This window comes from Myotis lucifugus, unplaced genomic scaffold, assembly GCF_000147115.1.
Source record: "Myotis lucifugus unplaced genomic scaffold, Myoluc2.0 scaffold_77, whole genome shotgun sequence".
Lineage (NCBI taxonomy): Eukaryota > Metazoa > Chordata > Mammalia > Chiroptera > Vespertilionidae > Myotis > Myotis lucifugus.
The window spans coordinates 2,670,600-2,686,708 of record NW_005871125.1 but is presented as its reverse complement, the minus strand read 5'-3'; the positions used below and the strand labels follow the sequence as shown (position 1 = coordinate 2,686,708).

The following is a 16,109-nucleotide window of genomic DNA, read 5'->3' as shown; positions in this document are numbered from 1 at the left end:
GTTAGGCCCTAGACGATTTGACTCAGTGGATAGAGCGTCAGCCTGTGGACTAAAGGGTCCTGGGTTCCATTCTGGTCAAGGGTACATACCTGGGTTGCGGGCTCGATTCCCCAGGAGGGGGTGTGCAGAAGGCAGCCGATAATGATTCTCTCTCATCATTGATGTTTCTATCACTCCCTCTCCCTTCCTCTCTGAAACCAATAAAAATATATTTAAAAAAAAGATTGTTAGTTTTATGCCCAATTTCATGTTTTCATGGAACTAAACTGGATCCTGTTGACAATGTGGTGTGTTTTTATATCTTTCTAAGCTATTCTTCAAACTAAAATTCATTTTGGGAATACCACCTTTCCTAGGACACTGGACTAATTTAAAACAACCTCAGTTTTTGAGTTTTCATTAACTGTGAGTTAAGGGGAAAGAACCCCAGAGGTGCATTCCATTTAATTTAGATATTTTTTTAAATGGTCTGTGGAGCTTAAAAAGCATTTTATATTTATGTAAGTTGTACTCTAAAAGAGGCTGTCCTTGATACTAACATTGAAAAGATAAGAGAGGTAGATAAGTTGTGTGTAATGTTACTCTGGATAGGAGCCAGTACTCTTCTGCCATAAGGCATGTTGGAGCCGAAAGCAAATAATAGAGGGGGGGGGAGGGGGGGTAGAAATCTCATCAGCAGAAGTTGGTGTGAAGAAATTGTGTTAATCCTCACCAGCGGATATTTTTCCCATTGATTTTTTAGCAAGAGTGGAAGGGTGGGGAGTAGGGAGGAGAGAGACATCGATTAGTTGCCTCCTGCATGCACCCTGACCGGGAATTGAACCCATGACCCTTTGGTGTGTGAGCCAAAGCTCTAGCCACTTAACAACACTAGCTAGGGCAAGAAAATGGTTTTTAAAAACAATCTTATTTTGGCTGTTTGTCTTCTGATTTGGGGGCATCAGTACTTGATACCGCTTTTATATTTGTTTTTGTTTCTTAAAAATCCTCTGAATTGTACACACAAAAATCTGAACAGCATTTCTCTTAGTTTAGATTAATTGTGGCCTCTGTATTCTAGTTCTTAATAGCCCCCTATTCTGAAGGATGACAAAACAGATTAGTCCTGAGAATGATTTATTTGTTGACTCTACAGATTAGATGTCTGTGGGAAGGCTGTGTGTATTTTTAAAGCAAGGAGTCTGTAAATTTTTCATAAAATTTAAAGTTTTTCATATACAAGGAAGAATATTACAGAACAATTCTTATTTGTTTTTGGGCTCCAGTAGATGTCGATCTCTTGTGTCTTTTGAAGATATGATCGTTTCAGGATTACTTTAATTTTTGACTTCTAAAAATCCACATTTAAACTTATACATTTTCCATAATTGCTTTGTTTGAACTATAACCATCAACAGTAGCTCACATAGACAAATGCAGAATCTACATAATCAAAGTTAGAAAAATAGCATAGATATAAAGTATAGGTGATCTGACACTGTTGCTCAAATCATTTTGCTAACGGCTTTTTCTTACTTGGGCATATTGATATTCCAGATTGATGAGTGCTTTGTCCTTAATTCCCAGTAGATCGAAAAGCAAAAGGATAAAATTCACCTGTAAGAGGGGAGATGTAGAAGATTCTTTTTTTTTAATCTTTAATTTCTTTATTGGTTAAGGTATTACAAATGTGTCCTCATCCCCCCACTCATGCTCTCCATTGGTTTGGCTTATCTGCATGCATACAAGTCCTTTAGTTGATCTCTTCCCCTTACCCCCACCCTCCCCTATTTTCCCTCTGGGGATTGATGTTTTTTTAACATGCAGTTGTTGTTCAATACTCAGTAATTTTCTCTTGCAATTAATTTTGGGTAGAAGATATTTGAAGAGAATAAGATGGTCAAACATGCCTTATAATTGATCTTAATTCATACTGTCTTGTTACTTTGTCCCAGTTTTTAGTATTTTAGAGTAAATATTCATGGGATTTGAAGATTACCTTACTTGAATGATAACAGTTAAAAATATACACTTCTAAGCATTTAATACTTTTGGCCCCTCTGATGTCTAGAATTTTAGGTGGGGAAATGTTCTCTACTAAAGTAACCACTAGTTCTTGAGTAAACAATATTAAAACTTTTGTTTAATAGCACGAAAGATTCTAGTATCCAAAATTTTATTTTCTGTTTAAAACAAACCATCACCCTCACAGGTGAATATGTTATCTTAGGTATGTGACTATGAAAGACAGGGGGCAGAGACGAGTCTTTCTGCACAGGTTCTGTGTTTCTCTTCTCTCTGTTCCACTTCCATCCAGCTGTCATCATCCAGGAGCCCTCACCTCTGGTGCCCATGGTGGCGTGTCCATCCTCTGTCCTGAAAACACTGCTTCTGACTGGTTCCTTCCTCTGAATTCAGTCTCAGTTACCACTAGTCTTCCGTCTTTCTCGACACTGTTTTGAACAAGAATATTTTAATTCTACATTTGATATTTCTGTATTCTACCCAAGACTAGAGTTCCGTTACTACCACTATCTGCAGTTTCCTTAGTTTTTTTCAAGAAGTTATTTTTAAGAAATTATTGTGTTGTTTATTAAAAATAAAAAGTTATTAAGAATATAGTTGAGGAAGCATATTAAATAAATATTTGACATACTGATTATTACTCTGTAAATATTTCCCAAAACAATAGATGGATTAATTTCTATCTACTTATAATTTAATCTATTTGTTGTATAGAGCTGTTCAACAGAATTTCTTGACCTACCCTATGAAAAATAGGTAGAAATCAGAATTAAATTAGCCTATTGCATCAACAAAGAGCCACAGTGATTTTTTTTTCAAAATTTAATCTTATTTCTTTATTGTAGGTTGATGAGAGCAAATGCATGTAACCGCTAACTTATTTATATAATCTTTCAAAGAACATATATTTAATCAGAGCATTGATACTATTCCTTATGGATGTTTTTACCTTTGTTTAATCTCATGTACTTTTTAGAAGTTTCATCACCCATTCCTCCCCTTGTAGTTATAAGAAAGTGGTAATTGAAGCGTTGCGAGCCAAACATATTTCCCTATTCACTCATATTCTAAATAAAATTAATAAAGCTTTATTTTATTTTCCCCTCTCTAAAATCAATATGCATAAACTTGGGCGAGGATTTTAAAAAATGCAAAAGGCTTAGAGGCCAGGAAGACCTAATTGTATAAAATGGGAAGAAATTGACAGTTCAAAAGAAATCTGAATTTTATTCTCAGCCCTAAAAGACTTCCATTTGGAGCTGCAGAGCAATGCACATTAAATTTTTTATACCCAAGTGATTACTTAGTTACCATGTAGTTACTGAATAGGTTCAATTATATTGACTTTTTTTTCTTTTCAGTTTCTTTTGCTGCATTTTGCCCATATTGTTACAATATGTCTAGTAACTTGGTGTATTCTATCATACACAGAAATACTGACATTGAATTGCAGAAGCCAAGATCCTGGGGAAGGGCTAATGAATTACTGATTTGATTTTGTTGTCAAATACAACTAGTAATTAATTTATCATTTTAAGAGTATTAAAATGTTTCCTAGTTTAAATAAGACCAAACATGAATTAGCGAAAGCATTGTTGGAATATGTGATGCTTGTGCATATTATCTAGCGCAGTGGTTCTCAACCTTCTGGCCCTTTAAATACAGTTCCTCATGTTGTGACCCAACCATAAAATTATTTTCGTTGCTACTTCATAACTGTAATGTTGCTACTGTTATGAATCGTAAATATCTGATATGCAGGATGGTCTTAGGCGACCCCTGTGATGAAAGGGTCATTCAACCGCCAAAGGCATCGCGACCCACAGGTTGAGAACCGCTTATCTAGAGATTCAGAAGAATGAATGGCAACAAGAAACACCTGAGAACCACTTTTCAGGCTGACCTTACATAAATCTCCTCCTATATGGATATTTTGTGATTAATTGGCAATTTCTTTATTTTCTTACAAAGCCTGTGACAGCCACCCTTTTCTCCTCCTTGCAGGACAGAGGTCAGGTCAAGGCAGCCCCTTCAGGATGACCTTCCTTTCTTTGAGAAACCCCCAAGCAGGCAGCTTTCCTTACCAAACCTGTCTCCAGAAGAACCTCCACTGAAGACGCCCCTGGCGAATGAGGAAGCGCTGCAGAAGATCTGTGCTCTTGAAAATGAACTTGCTGCTCTCCGAGCGCAGATTGCCAAAATTGTGACCCTGCAAGAACAGCAAAATCTCACTGCAGGTCTGTAAGTCCTACTTTTGTTTTAACCAGCAAACTGGGAATCAGAAGCATGTCACTATAATTTTAGAATTAATTGGCAAATAACAGCTATAAATGGGAGTTATTCCTTTGCATAGTCCAGGCCTCAATCAGGCTTAAGTGGTTTTGTTTGTTTTGAACAATCTTGATGCTATCAGAGAGGATAAGTGGGTATATTTGGAAAACACAAATTCCTGCACTTGAATTACTACCTAGGTGAATGCTATGGGGAACTTAATGGCACTAATCCTCTCAGACACGAGGCCATCTCGGCCCTAAAGGGTTGAGTGCTATTTACTTACCTAGAAGTCCCGAGGCAAGTACTTTGCCTTTCTACTTCCCTTTCCTGCTCTACAATGGGACCAACAGTAGCTATGTTAGAGTTATCCTGGGAGAAAACATGGAAATGATTATAAAATGCCTTTAGCACATAGTAGCTACTTAATAGTCATTCTCTCTTGCCCAGAGTAGAAACTGAATTCAGGTCCTCTGACTCCTAGTCTAATACTGTTGCTTTTATTTGTGTGGCATTATCACTTTGAATAAGAAACCATAAACTTGAAATCCTAGTCCATTAACCTGTTGGCAAGTAGTGGTTGTTTTCCCCAGTGTTGTCCCGAGTCCTGGCTAGATTTAGGATTAAGCAACTCTGTCTAAAGGATAAAGACAGTACAGTTACTCTACCTCTGAGCCACTTGGCTTGTGCTCCTGGAGTTTAATGTAATCCAACCTTGTAAGGCCAAGGTGGACAGAGGGCAAATGCACTCAGAGGAGTAATCGTGTTAAATGGAAAACCAAACATCCTGCCCTTCTTCCAGCTTTAAGTTGCAGTTCTCTTTTGCTTTACCTCCCTCTCCTGGCAGACTAGGTAAAGTGCCATAAGTAGTGAAATAATTTGGGGATTTATGTTTGGTGGTCTGTTTATAATAAAAATCCTTGAGTGAAACTTTTTCACATCCCCTAATCAATGTAGTTCACCCAAAAGAAAACTCTCTAACATCTAATTGTGCAGAAAGATGAGTTTTTAGGTCATTGTTATATAACCACTTTAACTCTTACCTTAGTTAACTTTTGGTTTTGGTAATTAAGTGTAACACTTTTTTTTCTTCCAGTTAATCTAAATCCTTTCAAACACATTCTAGTCAATGGAGGTGTATAATGCTTAGAATACTGTATATGTGAATAGTATATTTAAAATGAACCACAAATTTATCCAATAGTTTTTTAAAGTTGTTATAGTCCTAAATTATCTAACTGAATATAATGAAGATAATTATTTATGCTGCACAGACTACTATATATTTCATCTCAAAGGAGTTACAAACTGTGCCAGTCAGGCTTGACCATTTGATATCACAAAAACACTCCTGTTAAGTTAAATGGAACTTTTCCATCTGGAGAGTTTGGGATTAAATGATACAGTGACTGATTTAGATTTTAACCAAGTAACTAAAACTTCCTTTTTACTCCCACAACTAAGATTCTTTTTAAGGATATTATTTTCAGGCATATAAAAGTCCTTAACATGATTTAAGAATTTTATTTGCCTGTTACCATTAGGATTAAAATTAATATTTCCTTATTTCTGTGGGTGATTTAGATTCTAGCACATCTGTTACCACAGCACCACCTTCTGTCCCACCACCTCCCCCTCCGCCACCCCTCCCTCCGCCAGCGCCCCAGCAGAACACATCTGCTGTCGATCTGATCAGAGAGCGGAGAGAGAAAAAAGCCGGTGCTGGGAAGACATTGGATAAGCACAGCCCACAGAAACCTGCTGTGCCAAACATGCTAGAGATCCTTAAAGACATGAACAGTGTGAAACTTCGGTCAGTAAAAAGGTGAGGACACATTTTCCTTCTTTCTCGTTTCCTTCACTTTAATGTCTTGTTCAGGTACTGGGCTTCTTGAGAATTTTGCTTTATGACTATGAATAGTTCAAATTTTTAATTTACAAAAGATGGGCCCTTGTGGCTCCTATGCACAGTTAACTAAGAAATTAGCAAAATGAACATTTCCAGGTTACTTTTTCATTTTTCCCCCATTGCATTTAAAACCCTTTCATTTAGTAAAGTCTTCATTGTCAGCCATTCACTCAGTAAAGCCATGTTGTGTACCCACTATGGTAGTCACTAGGCTTCTGGAATAGGATGGAACCATACCTTGCCCTAAAGAACATAATCAGTGCTCTTGAGATGAATTGAGTGGCTATTAATTGGGCCTGAAATCTCAGGTTACACCTCACTGCTAGCAGTGTCTTCACTGAGTGTCTGTGGTGCTAGAGAAGTGCTGTCAGCATACTGACATGTCCCCTTGGTTTCTGCTCACTTCTCCAAGGTCAGAACAAGATACAAAGCCCAAACCTGTGGATGCTACTGACCCTGCTGCCCTTATAGCAGAGGCTCTGAAAAAGAAATTTGCTTACCGGTACCGAAGTGATAGCCAAGATGAGGCTGAAAAAGGAGTTCCAAAGTCTGCGTCAGAGGCCACTTCAGAAACAGTGTTGGTGAGTATCAGGTCAGGCTTCTTTCCTGGTACAACGTAGGTAGTCGTTCGAGCCATTGCTGAGCACCTACATTTTACAAGCTAGTGAGCCGTGTCCTCTGCAAGATTCAGATGGACTTAGTCTTTACATACAAGCAGATTACTTACAGAGAGCATAAAGGAGGAATAAAAGTTACCCCCTGGTTTCACTGCTTAACATCTCCAATGGTAAATTTCTCATGCTGCGTTTATTTCTACTTAAGCATAATGAAGTCAAATTTATTAAATAAAATTGATATCTTTGGACTACAGTGGGGCCTTGACTTACGAGTGTCCCGACTAATGAGTTTTGAGATACCAGCTGTCTCTGGGCCGATTTTTTGCATTGAGTTGATAGAGTAATTTGAGTTAACGAGCTCCTTAACGAGCTCGGTCTCGGAACGAATTAAACTCTTAAGTCAAGACCCCACTGTATGTGTTGTGATATATAGAAATTCAAAGTAAAGAAAGATCATTTTCTTTTAGGGCGGGTGCCCTGTGAAAGTCTGCTGAAGAGGCCGAGTTGACCTGGGCCTTGCAGGATGTGTCATAGGTGGAGAAAAGCTCCCATAAAATCTGCTCAATTCTTACTCTGTACATTCCTTTTATTCAAGTTACCTGGGGGACACCTGCTTATCTGGTCCAGAGAGACAGGTATCTTAGAAATTCTAGCATCTTTGAAAGTCTTCATAGACATTGAAAAGAAAACATTGTGGTACTTAATTCTTTTACTCACAGAAGTAGAATTGGACTGAGCTAGAGCTTGCTAAGATGATTGTACTTTTCTAGGAAGCAATTTGGTCAGCTCTTTGCCTTTCATTCTGTTGATATGTTTTTAACGACCTGTCAATTCATAAAAGTTTTAATATTATCTGACTGCTTGGTGTGTTTTTTTATTTAGAACATACCAGCCCTTTGATTTATGTTTGGGAAGGGGTATATCAGTATTGTTATATGAACCAATATATTTATTTATACTTTTTGTTTGTTTTCCAGTTTGGGCCACATATGTTGAAGTCTACAGGAAAAATGAAGGCTTTAATTGAAAATGTTTCAAATTCCTGAGAAACCTGTTCAGCTGTTGGTTTGTTAGGCCCATTTGGCTAATAGAAATCAACACTGCTTAGTAAATACCTGAATTTAACATTCAGTAGTCTCCTTTTAACTCTACCTAGAGGATTAAGCACTAGCAAAGGCACTCTATCAGGCCAGTTCTGAAGTTTTCCAGAACATACTTATATTCTGATGTAATATGTTTTTAGTGTATAGTCAGGATGTTTAGGTTTCCAGTTTTGAAAACATCATATGGATTTCAGAATGAAGAAAGGACATTTGTAGATGGACGTTTTCAACTCTTAACACTAATTTATCTGTACAAATGTTCCATATGCATATATGTGGATATAGGCAGTCTATGTACAATTATATAATGAGGGTGCTGCTATTTGTTTTCATTGACGGAAGAGCTGGCGTGACAGTTTGTTGGAATGAAATATTGTTAGAACGAGATTGGAATCTTCTTACCTCAAACAGAACTTTTATCTTAGATTTCCTCTCACATTTTCTTGGAGATGGGGTTCGAGTAGGAACTCTAGATAATGCTCACTGCCATCCATTCTGAGGAAGAAAAGGTAGTTTGCAAGTAGAGAGGAATCAAAGCATTGAATTAAATTAAATCTCTTTTCAAATAAAACCCAGAATATTCCATCTTTTTCTTTCAGTTTAATAAATGGCATCATAAAAATGACTTGTTACTAAGTTAGTACTTCTGGAAATTGTTGGCATAATGGAATTTAAAACTTTGAACATTGGTAAAATAAGTAGCTTTAAAATGGAACACTGAATAGGCAAAAACATGTCTTATAAGGTGTTCATCATCAGTCAGAATGCTGTTCTGTTGAATTACATTATGTGTCATAAACCTTAGCTATTATTAGAAAGTGGAGAACTGTCTTTCTTACCTAGTGCTTCTAATGAATTGCTACAAGTGATCATTTTTAAATACTTGATAAATCTTCATGATTATTTCTGTTAAACTCAGCTATAGTTAATGCCAGAATCTCCTACCATGAGTAAATAGTATTTAAAATTGTATTTCCTCTATGGGGTGGGAGATGAAAAGAGCAGATAAGACCCTAACTTTTAAGTTATTGAAAATATGTGCAATGTTTTAGATGTTAGCAAATATTAGTTGAGATAATTTACATGGTTTGGTTATTCAGCTTAAATTTGAACTGCTGTTGATGTACATTGTTTCTAATTGTTTCATATGCTTTAAAAATTCTGCCCTTAAACGAAATTCATAAAGTTCACCTGACACACATATTTTGACCTAAGAAATTTACATTTGTATCAGTATTGAATTTTTGCCAGTGCTCCAATAGAAGGAAGTTACTGTTTTGAAATAAAGAAAACTTTTTCCATGGACTATATATATATTTTTTTTCTTTTTTATGATAGGTAAGATTCTTTTATATTACACATGGAGCTTATGAGTCATTTGCTTTCTACGTTTTTCAAGTGGTAATGTATTTCTTAGAATAAATTATGTTGTCCCTCATTCACTTTTCTCTCAAAGGGATTTTAGCATTAAAACAGGGCAGTCACTTGGGGTGACTTTCCTCAGCATTCCACCCATCACCTCTGGGGTTGCTGTAATCTTTTTTTGCCTGCGCCCACCGCCTTCAGTTTCTGGTTCTCTCTTCCAACACAATACAGAAGTGAATGATCTTAAAAATAGTTTAATTCTGCATCTTATAGCTGAGGCTTTAAAGTTAAGTAACTGATATAATAATGTTTTGTCTATTATAATTCTGACTAGTCCAGGGCTCACTACACACACACACACACACACACACACACACACAGTCTGAGTCAGAGAAGGCTGGACTTGGATTATACATGGTCCGTGGTATGTGATCCCAGCCAAGTCACACCTCTGTTTTTAAAATGGGAATAATGCTCAGTTCAAAAAATTGAGATTAAATGAAATGATTTTGAACACACTCTAGTAGAATGCTAAATAAGTTGTAACTTACATCATTTTATACGAGGTCACTGGTTTCCAGTAGACTGAATTCTGGCACCTGCACAGGCTTAGGGTGGAGGACTTAGTCTTTAGTTCTAGCTGTCTCCCAGGTCACAGGCTCTTCTGTAGAGAAAGCCTGTCCTCTTGTGAATTCCTGTGAGTAAGTGATAAATGAAACATCAAAAGGTAACAAATACCAAGAACAAGTACTTTGGAAAAACCATTCTCCTGGTAACTTACCTAAAAATAGACAATCTCTGGGTTAGAATCTGGCTGATGGAAGTTTAAACTTTCAGGCTTTAACCCAATAAAGTCAGCTCTGGCATGGCCGGGCGGAGAGAGATGCTTGGTTTAATGACTGTTGTCACAATTATTTCTCATGGGCTTTCAGCCATTCATGTGTCCTTTCCCCTTCTCGTCTTAGAGATTCAACATTCTGAGCTACTCCACTAAACCTCTTTCTTAAAATTCTTTTTAGTTCTTCCTTGTCAATCTTGTAAGCAGGCTAGTTCTTTATTGGTACCAGTGCAATCATTTGAGAACCGATAATAAAAATAGCATCACCAAAGAAGGATCCAGAAATGGTGTATTTCCCTGTGAGACTGTCGTCCTTAACCCACTTCCTGTGTGCTAGATGCCTGAATGTTCCCACAGTGGGAACTTCTCAGACTTCTCCTCTGGCAGGTGCTCCGGCCCCTTCTGAAGTCACAGAAGGTTGGAGGAGAACATGAGTGTCATGTAGACATTCTCAGGAAGGTAAAAAACAAGGAAACCAAATGGTGCCTCCCATTCCATACCAAGCAGCTACCACAGGACAGTCCCTCATAACTGCTCTCTTCCTAATGGGAGAAGCCTTAATTTGGGGAGCAAGGCCAAACTCTTCCTAACAGGATTTTTACTGGAGCTATGAAAAGTCTGCTGTTATTGTTGCCTAATGGCCAGGTTTGCTTTTTATTAAAGGGTGAGAACTACTCTGGTTGGGAAGTCATCTGAAATGTTGGTGTTAGCAACATAGGTAGGGGAACACATGAGACTGATCTTCGAGGTCAGGTTATCTGAATACTCCTTAACCCACTTGAAGGCAAACTGCCCAGCATCCGAACCTCTGCCTTCCCTTCCCTTCTGGAAAGGAATACCTGGTAACCTTCAGACTGGTCGGTGACCAAGAACACAGTTTGATAAGCTGGTCTAATCAGAGTCTCCTTAGGCATTTGAACAGGAAACTTGGACAGAGGGCTGTTGGTACCTGGAGCTCAAATTAGGATGTCATGTAGGACAGCTATGTCCCTGAGCCATTTTTACAAAATATTACGAGTAAATGAATTAGGCCATTCGTTTGGCACTTAACTATGTATCAATACATTACTCTTAAGAAACAAATTTTACAGGTTAGGAAGCCACTTAAAAGATTAGGTAACTTGCCTAAGGAGCTCCAGCTAATAAATGACAAAAACCCAAACCCAGGTCTGTCTAGCTATAAAAACTTTTCAGAACTACTTTATGCTGCCTTTTTAAGCAGAAATGCAAGGTGAAGAGACAAGAAAAGCCAGATGAGTGGGAGGAATGAGCAGCTGCACCTTAGAATGGCCAGACCGTAGGGCTGGCTCCCAGCAGCCCTCAGGTTTGTCTCCATTCCCACGAACACGGATCCTTAGGACAAAGCCCCGGGAAGCCTGAAGAAATCTGAGCGTGTCTCTGTTCCCCACAATGGAAAACTAACCCCCTATCTTGTGATGATTCTTAGGTGAAAATTCAAATGTTTGACTAGGAACTTTAAACATTCCTTTAAGGGCACTTCCTTCGGAAAGTCAGATGTATAAATTTCAGCTAAAATAAAGAACTTGGGATATCATGCAGCCTCCTGATTCTTTATAGGATATGGCTCAATAACAAACACTTAGCCCAACCAGTGTCGCTCAGTGGTTGAGCACTGACCTATGAACCAGGAGGTCAGAGTTTGAACCCAGGTCAGGCACATGCCTGGGTTGTGGGCTCAATCTCCAGCAGGAGGCAGCCGATCAATAATTCTCATCAATATTTCTCTCGCACTCCCTTCCTCTCTGAAATCAATAAAAATATATTTTAAATAATAAACGTAAAATTTATGCTCAAGAATCTCAGCCGTGGCCAGGTGGCTAGGTTGGTAGGAATGTTGTCCTGTGCACCAAAGGTTGTGGGTTCAATTCTCAGTCAATGCACATACCTAGATTGAAGGTTCAATCTCCAGTTGGGGCTGGAGGCAACCGATTGGTGTTTCTCACACTGGTGTTTCTCTTTAAAAAAAAAAAAAATCAATAAAAACATATCCTCCTCCTCAGATAAAGATTTTTAAAAAATCATAGTGCCCTAGCCGGTTTGGCTTAGTGGCTCGAGTGACAGCCTGCGGACTGAAGGGTCCCGGGTTTGATTCCAGTCAGAGGCACATACCTTGGTTGCAGGCTCCTCCCTGGCTCAGGCCCTGGTTGGGTCGCTTGCAGGAGGCAACCAATCGATGTGTTTCTCTCATGGATATTTCTGTCTTTCCCTCTCTCTTACACTCTAAAAATTAATGGGAAAATATCCTCGGGTGAGGATTAAAAAAAAAATACAGCCAGCACCACAGTGGAGAAGACCCCTTTGTATTTCCTCTGAAATCTACACCTGTTTGGACATCTGTAACCCAACAAAGGTTTCTCTGCTCCACACACTAGCACACTCACGAGACCCACACATCAGTTTACAGGGGAGGCAGGATGGGGAGAAGGGCAGGGACAGTGCCTGTAGACTCAGTTCCCTGCCACTGGGGCTAAGCCAGCAGCTCCAGCTAATGTAGAGGTGGAGGAGTTGGGGCCCAGCCCGCAGGGAGGATAAGAGGCAGAAGCAGCATTGGTGCCCGAAAACCTGGCTCCCTCCCTTGATTGTGGCGGATCCCAGTAGCAGCAGCAGAGATGCATCCATGGCTTCTGACCATAGGGAACCAGAGAACAGTGCCACGGTTCTCAAACCTGCCCCTCCACCCGTCCCCCCCCCAAGCCATGTCATCCTCCACAGGTGACCCAGACACAGCAGGGACACCCCATCACCACCACCACCACTGCAGGGGTGTAAGCACAGGTAAGAGACAAAGTTGCCCTACAAACAGCCATCTCCTGAAACGAAAGAAAGACCTCTTAAGTATCATCCTGAAATAAGGTGCTCACTACTTCAGATGCACCACACATTAATCACATGAACAACCAGGTAACACAGTAACATAAAGAAAATGACAATTCTTCAGCAATCAAAGTCATGGAAGACTGTGATCTAAATGCCAGAGGATTCAAAATCGCAGTCATGACAAAAACCAAGAAGATCCAAGAAACCTCAGAAAGGCAGTTTAAGGAACTCAGGAATAAAATTAGTGAACAGAAGTACTTTACCAAAGTGATTGAGACAATAACCAAATTCTGGAGCTGAAGAATTCAATAAATGAGATGGAAAATGATTAGAAAGCATTGGAAACAAAGCAGACAATATGGAAGAAAATTAATGAACTAAACCATTCATTCTAAACACTCTGACACCTTGCATTCATTTGTACAATGTGGAAACCTGCCGTATTGAATAACAAACACTTCACACACCAGTTTGTCACCCAAAACACTTTGATAACAGACACCATGTTCTGGAACTTTTAATACCTTTATTTCATCCAGCGCAGTGCTCTGCACACAACAGGAACTTGGGTATTGCTTACCACATAACTTCAGCATAAACAGACTAGTTTTCAGTATAATTTCTCTTGATAGCTAAAAAGTTAACATAATTAAACCACCAAGTTATTTATCCAACAACCACTTACTGATGGCCCAATTTACGCAAGCCCTATGCTGAGCACCAGACAAGATGGAGAAGAACTTCTCTCCCGCCCCCTGCCCCAGACACTCCAGTCAGCTCACCCCTGTCATTCCACCGGGGACCTCTGGGGCCTTCCAGAAGACAGGCTGTCTGCAGATCCACAGCAAGCAAGGAGTGGCTCAGACTCCATCTTGCACATATCTGTACAAACTTTTGCTTCCAATGTCTGCTGATCCAATGGCGTTTAATATGCACATTTATTTAAAAACATTACTAAATGCACAGTAGCTATCAGTCATTATATATTTTCCCAAGCAAAGAGGTACTGATTAGGAGGGGATTTAAACAAAATATTCATACATTTAAAAAAGTGCACATGAAAACATTGTAAATCTCTGATGTGAAAGTTTTAAAGTTTTAAGAAAAGTGAAAGGTTTGAGACAAGAAAGCATTTTGGAAAAAGAGACTGTTACAGGAATCTTCAAAGAACTATTAGCACCTCTAAACCTGTATGTTAGGTACAAATATATTTCCCAGGTTTGCAAAGGACATAAAATAGTTATTTTATACAGAGAATCGTTATGAACCATCACATTTACAGAGTATAAATACTGACAGGAACCAGATCTTTGCTCATTCAGCCGAGGCTCACCAAAATTCTCTCTCCAAGGGCCTTTACCCCCAAGCATAGCAGATGCCCCCACAAATGGAGAATTGGGCCTGGAACCCCAATGGGCGGCTACATTATGCTCAACAATTCTTTGAAGTCTCCTGTTTTATCTTTAACATTTTGCATTCCATCCCATAATATAGCTAATTATTTCAAATGTGATCTTCTAAATTATTGAACTGTTTTCTCAAATTTTTCTAGAAAATTAATGCTCAAGGAACATAGGTCATATGTTAAAAAGCAGTATAGACAGTGATTCCCACATATACGTAATGTAACAAAAAAAGTTTATTATGTGTTAGGCAGGAAATGAGAGCAATACTGAGAAGTCTCCCCCTGAGAGTGGAAATAAGACAATCCTTTGAACATCAGTAAGAAACAGTGGATCAGAGCAAAAGCAATTGACCAGACACAGGCAGATGGAGCCCAGGCCAGTTCAAAGGAGACAAGGCTGAAGGTACTGACATGTCTACTGAAAGTGCCAATCAGAAGCTGATGTGAAGCAGCGAATGGCAGAGAACCTCTAGCATCGTCCATAGGAAGAGGGAACCCTGTTCCATAAACACGGCATCAGCAGGGATGGCCCCACAGGGAGACGGATGCATGAGGCAACTTGCTTCCCTTGCTCAGAATCCATGCTCACCAAGTAACCGGCTGATCACAATCTGGCTTCCCACGAAGATCTGCCTAAAGGGAGAGAATGATTGACAGTTACATATCCCATTGTAAATTTAAAGATTAACACTTTTTAAACACATCAGTTACTGTGCGCTTTGTCCATGTGAGTTTGCTATGAGATAGTTCCACTCTCCATGTGCTGACACACCAGGAATATGAAGCTTTAAAGATCTTGGATGCAGCCCTAGCCTGTTTGGCCCAACGGATAGAGCATTGGACTGCGAACAGAAGGGTCCTGGGCTTGATTCCGGTCAAGGGCACATGCCCGGGTTGTGGGCTCGATCCTCAGTTGGGGGTGTGCAGGAGACAGCTAATCAGTGATTCTCTCTCATCATTGATGTTTCTCTCTCCCTCCCTTCTTTTCTGAAATCAATAATAATAAAAAAAAATCTTGGATGCATCCAATTTACCAAGGTGATACCATCTCATGACTGGCCAGTTGACTTTTCTCAGAAACATCCAGCTTTGCCACCATCAGATTTCTGTGCCCACACTGTCCGATATGGTAGCCACTACCCCACGTGGATACTGGGCATTTGAAATGTGGCTAGTATGAACTGAGATGCACTGTAAGTGTAAAATACCATATTTCAAAGACTGTACCAAAAAAAATTTAAATATCCAATTGCTTTTGATAATTACATATTGAAATAATTACATATACATATCATATTGGAATAAATGATATTTTTTCTTTTTTAGATGTGGCTACTAGTAAGTTGAAAATTAGCCGAACTGGTTTGGCTCAGTAGATAGAGCGTCGGCCTGCGGACTGAAGGGTCCCAGGTTCGATTCCAGTCAAGGGCATGTACCTTGGTTGCGGGCACATCCCCAGTAGGGGGTGTGCAGGAGGCAGCTGATCGATCTCTCTCATCGATGTTTCTAACTCTCTATCCCTCTCCTTTCTTCTCTGTAAAAAATCAATATATTAAAAAAAAGAAAGAAAATCACTTATGTGGCTCACATTATATTTCTATTGGGTGTCACTCTTCTATGCCAATAATGACAATGGGATTTTAGAGTCAGCACTGCATCCCTTCTACGGACTGGACTTAGGAAGATACAGAAGAGGCCCATTGGTACCCTTCTTACGTTGATATCAATCAAGTAGAATTAAGTGGCCATTTCTTATTAC

The 16,109-nt window shown here is 39.2% G+C and overlaps 2 protein-coding genes across 14 annotated transcripts in view; one reads left to right on the top strand and one right to left on the bottom strand.

Annotated features, from left to right (window-relative positions):
• The window catches only part of MTFR1 (mitochondrial fission regulator 1), a 56,064-nt gene extending 46,642 nt beyond the window's left edge, over positions 1–9,422 (top strand). For all 5 annotated transcript variants that reach the window (XM_014457490.2, XM_006090619.3, XM_006090618.3 and 2 more), the window contains 4 exons: positions 4,009–4,241; positions 5,860–6,100; positions 6,597–6,765; positions 7,779–9,422. In XM_014457490.2, the coding sequence (XP_014312976.1) occupies positions 4,009–4,241; positions 5,860–6,100; positions 6,597–6,765; positions 7,779–7,847 (712 nt within the window). In that variant the 3' untranslated portion in view covers positions 7,848–9,422. The remainder of the gene's footprint in view (positions 1–4,008; positions 4,242–5,859; positions 6,101–6,596; positions 6,766–7,778) is intronic.
• Positions 2,139–16,109, bottom strand: part of PDE7A (phosphodiesterase 7A) — a 101,470-nt gene continuing 87,499 nt past the window's right edge. For 8 of the 9 annotated variants that reach the window (XM_023755471.1, XM_023755473.1, XM_023755475.1 and 5 more), the window contains one exon: positions 14,567–14,983. The gene's annotated coding sequence lies outside the window, so the exon portion shown is untranslated. Of the gene's footprint in view, positions 2,433–4,088; positions 4,214–6,684; positions 6,832–8,306; positions 8,400–9,820; positions 9,965–14,566; positions 14,984–16,109 lie in introns of those variants that run through there. The other variant, XM_014457485.2, reaches the window with a different exon arrangement.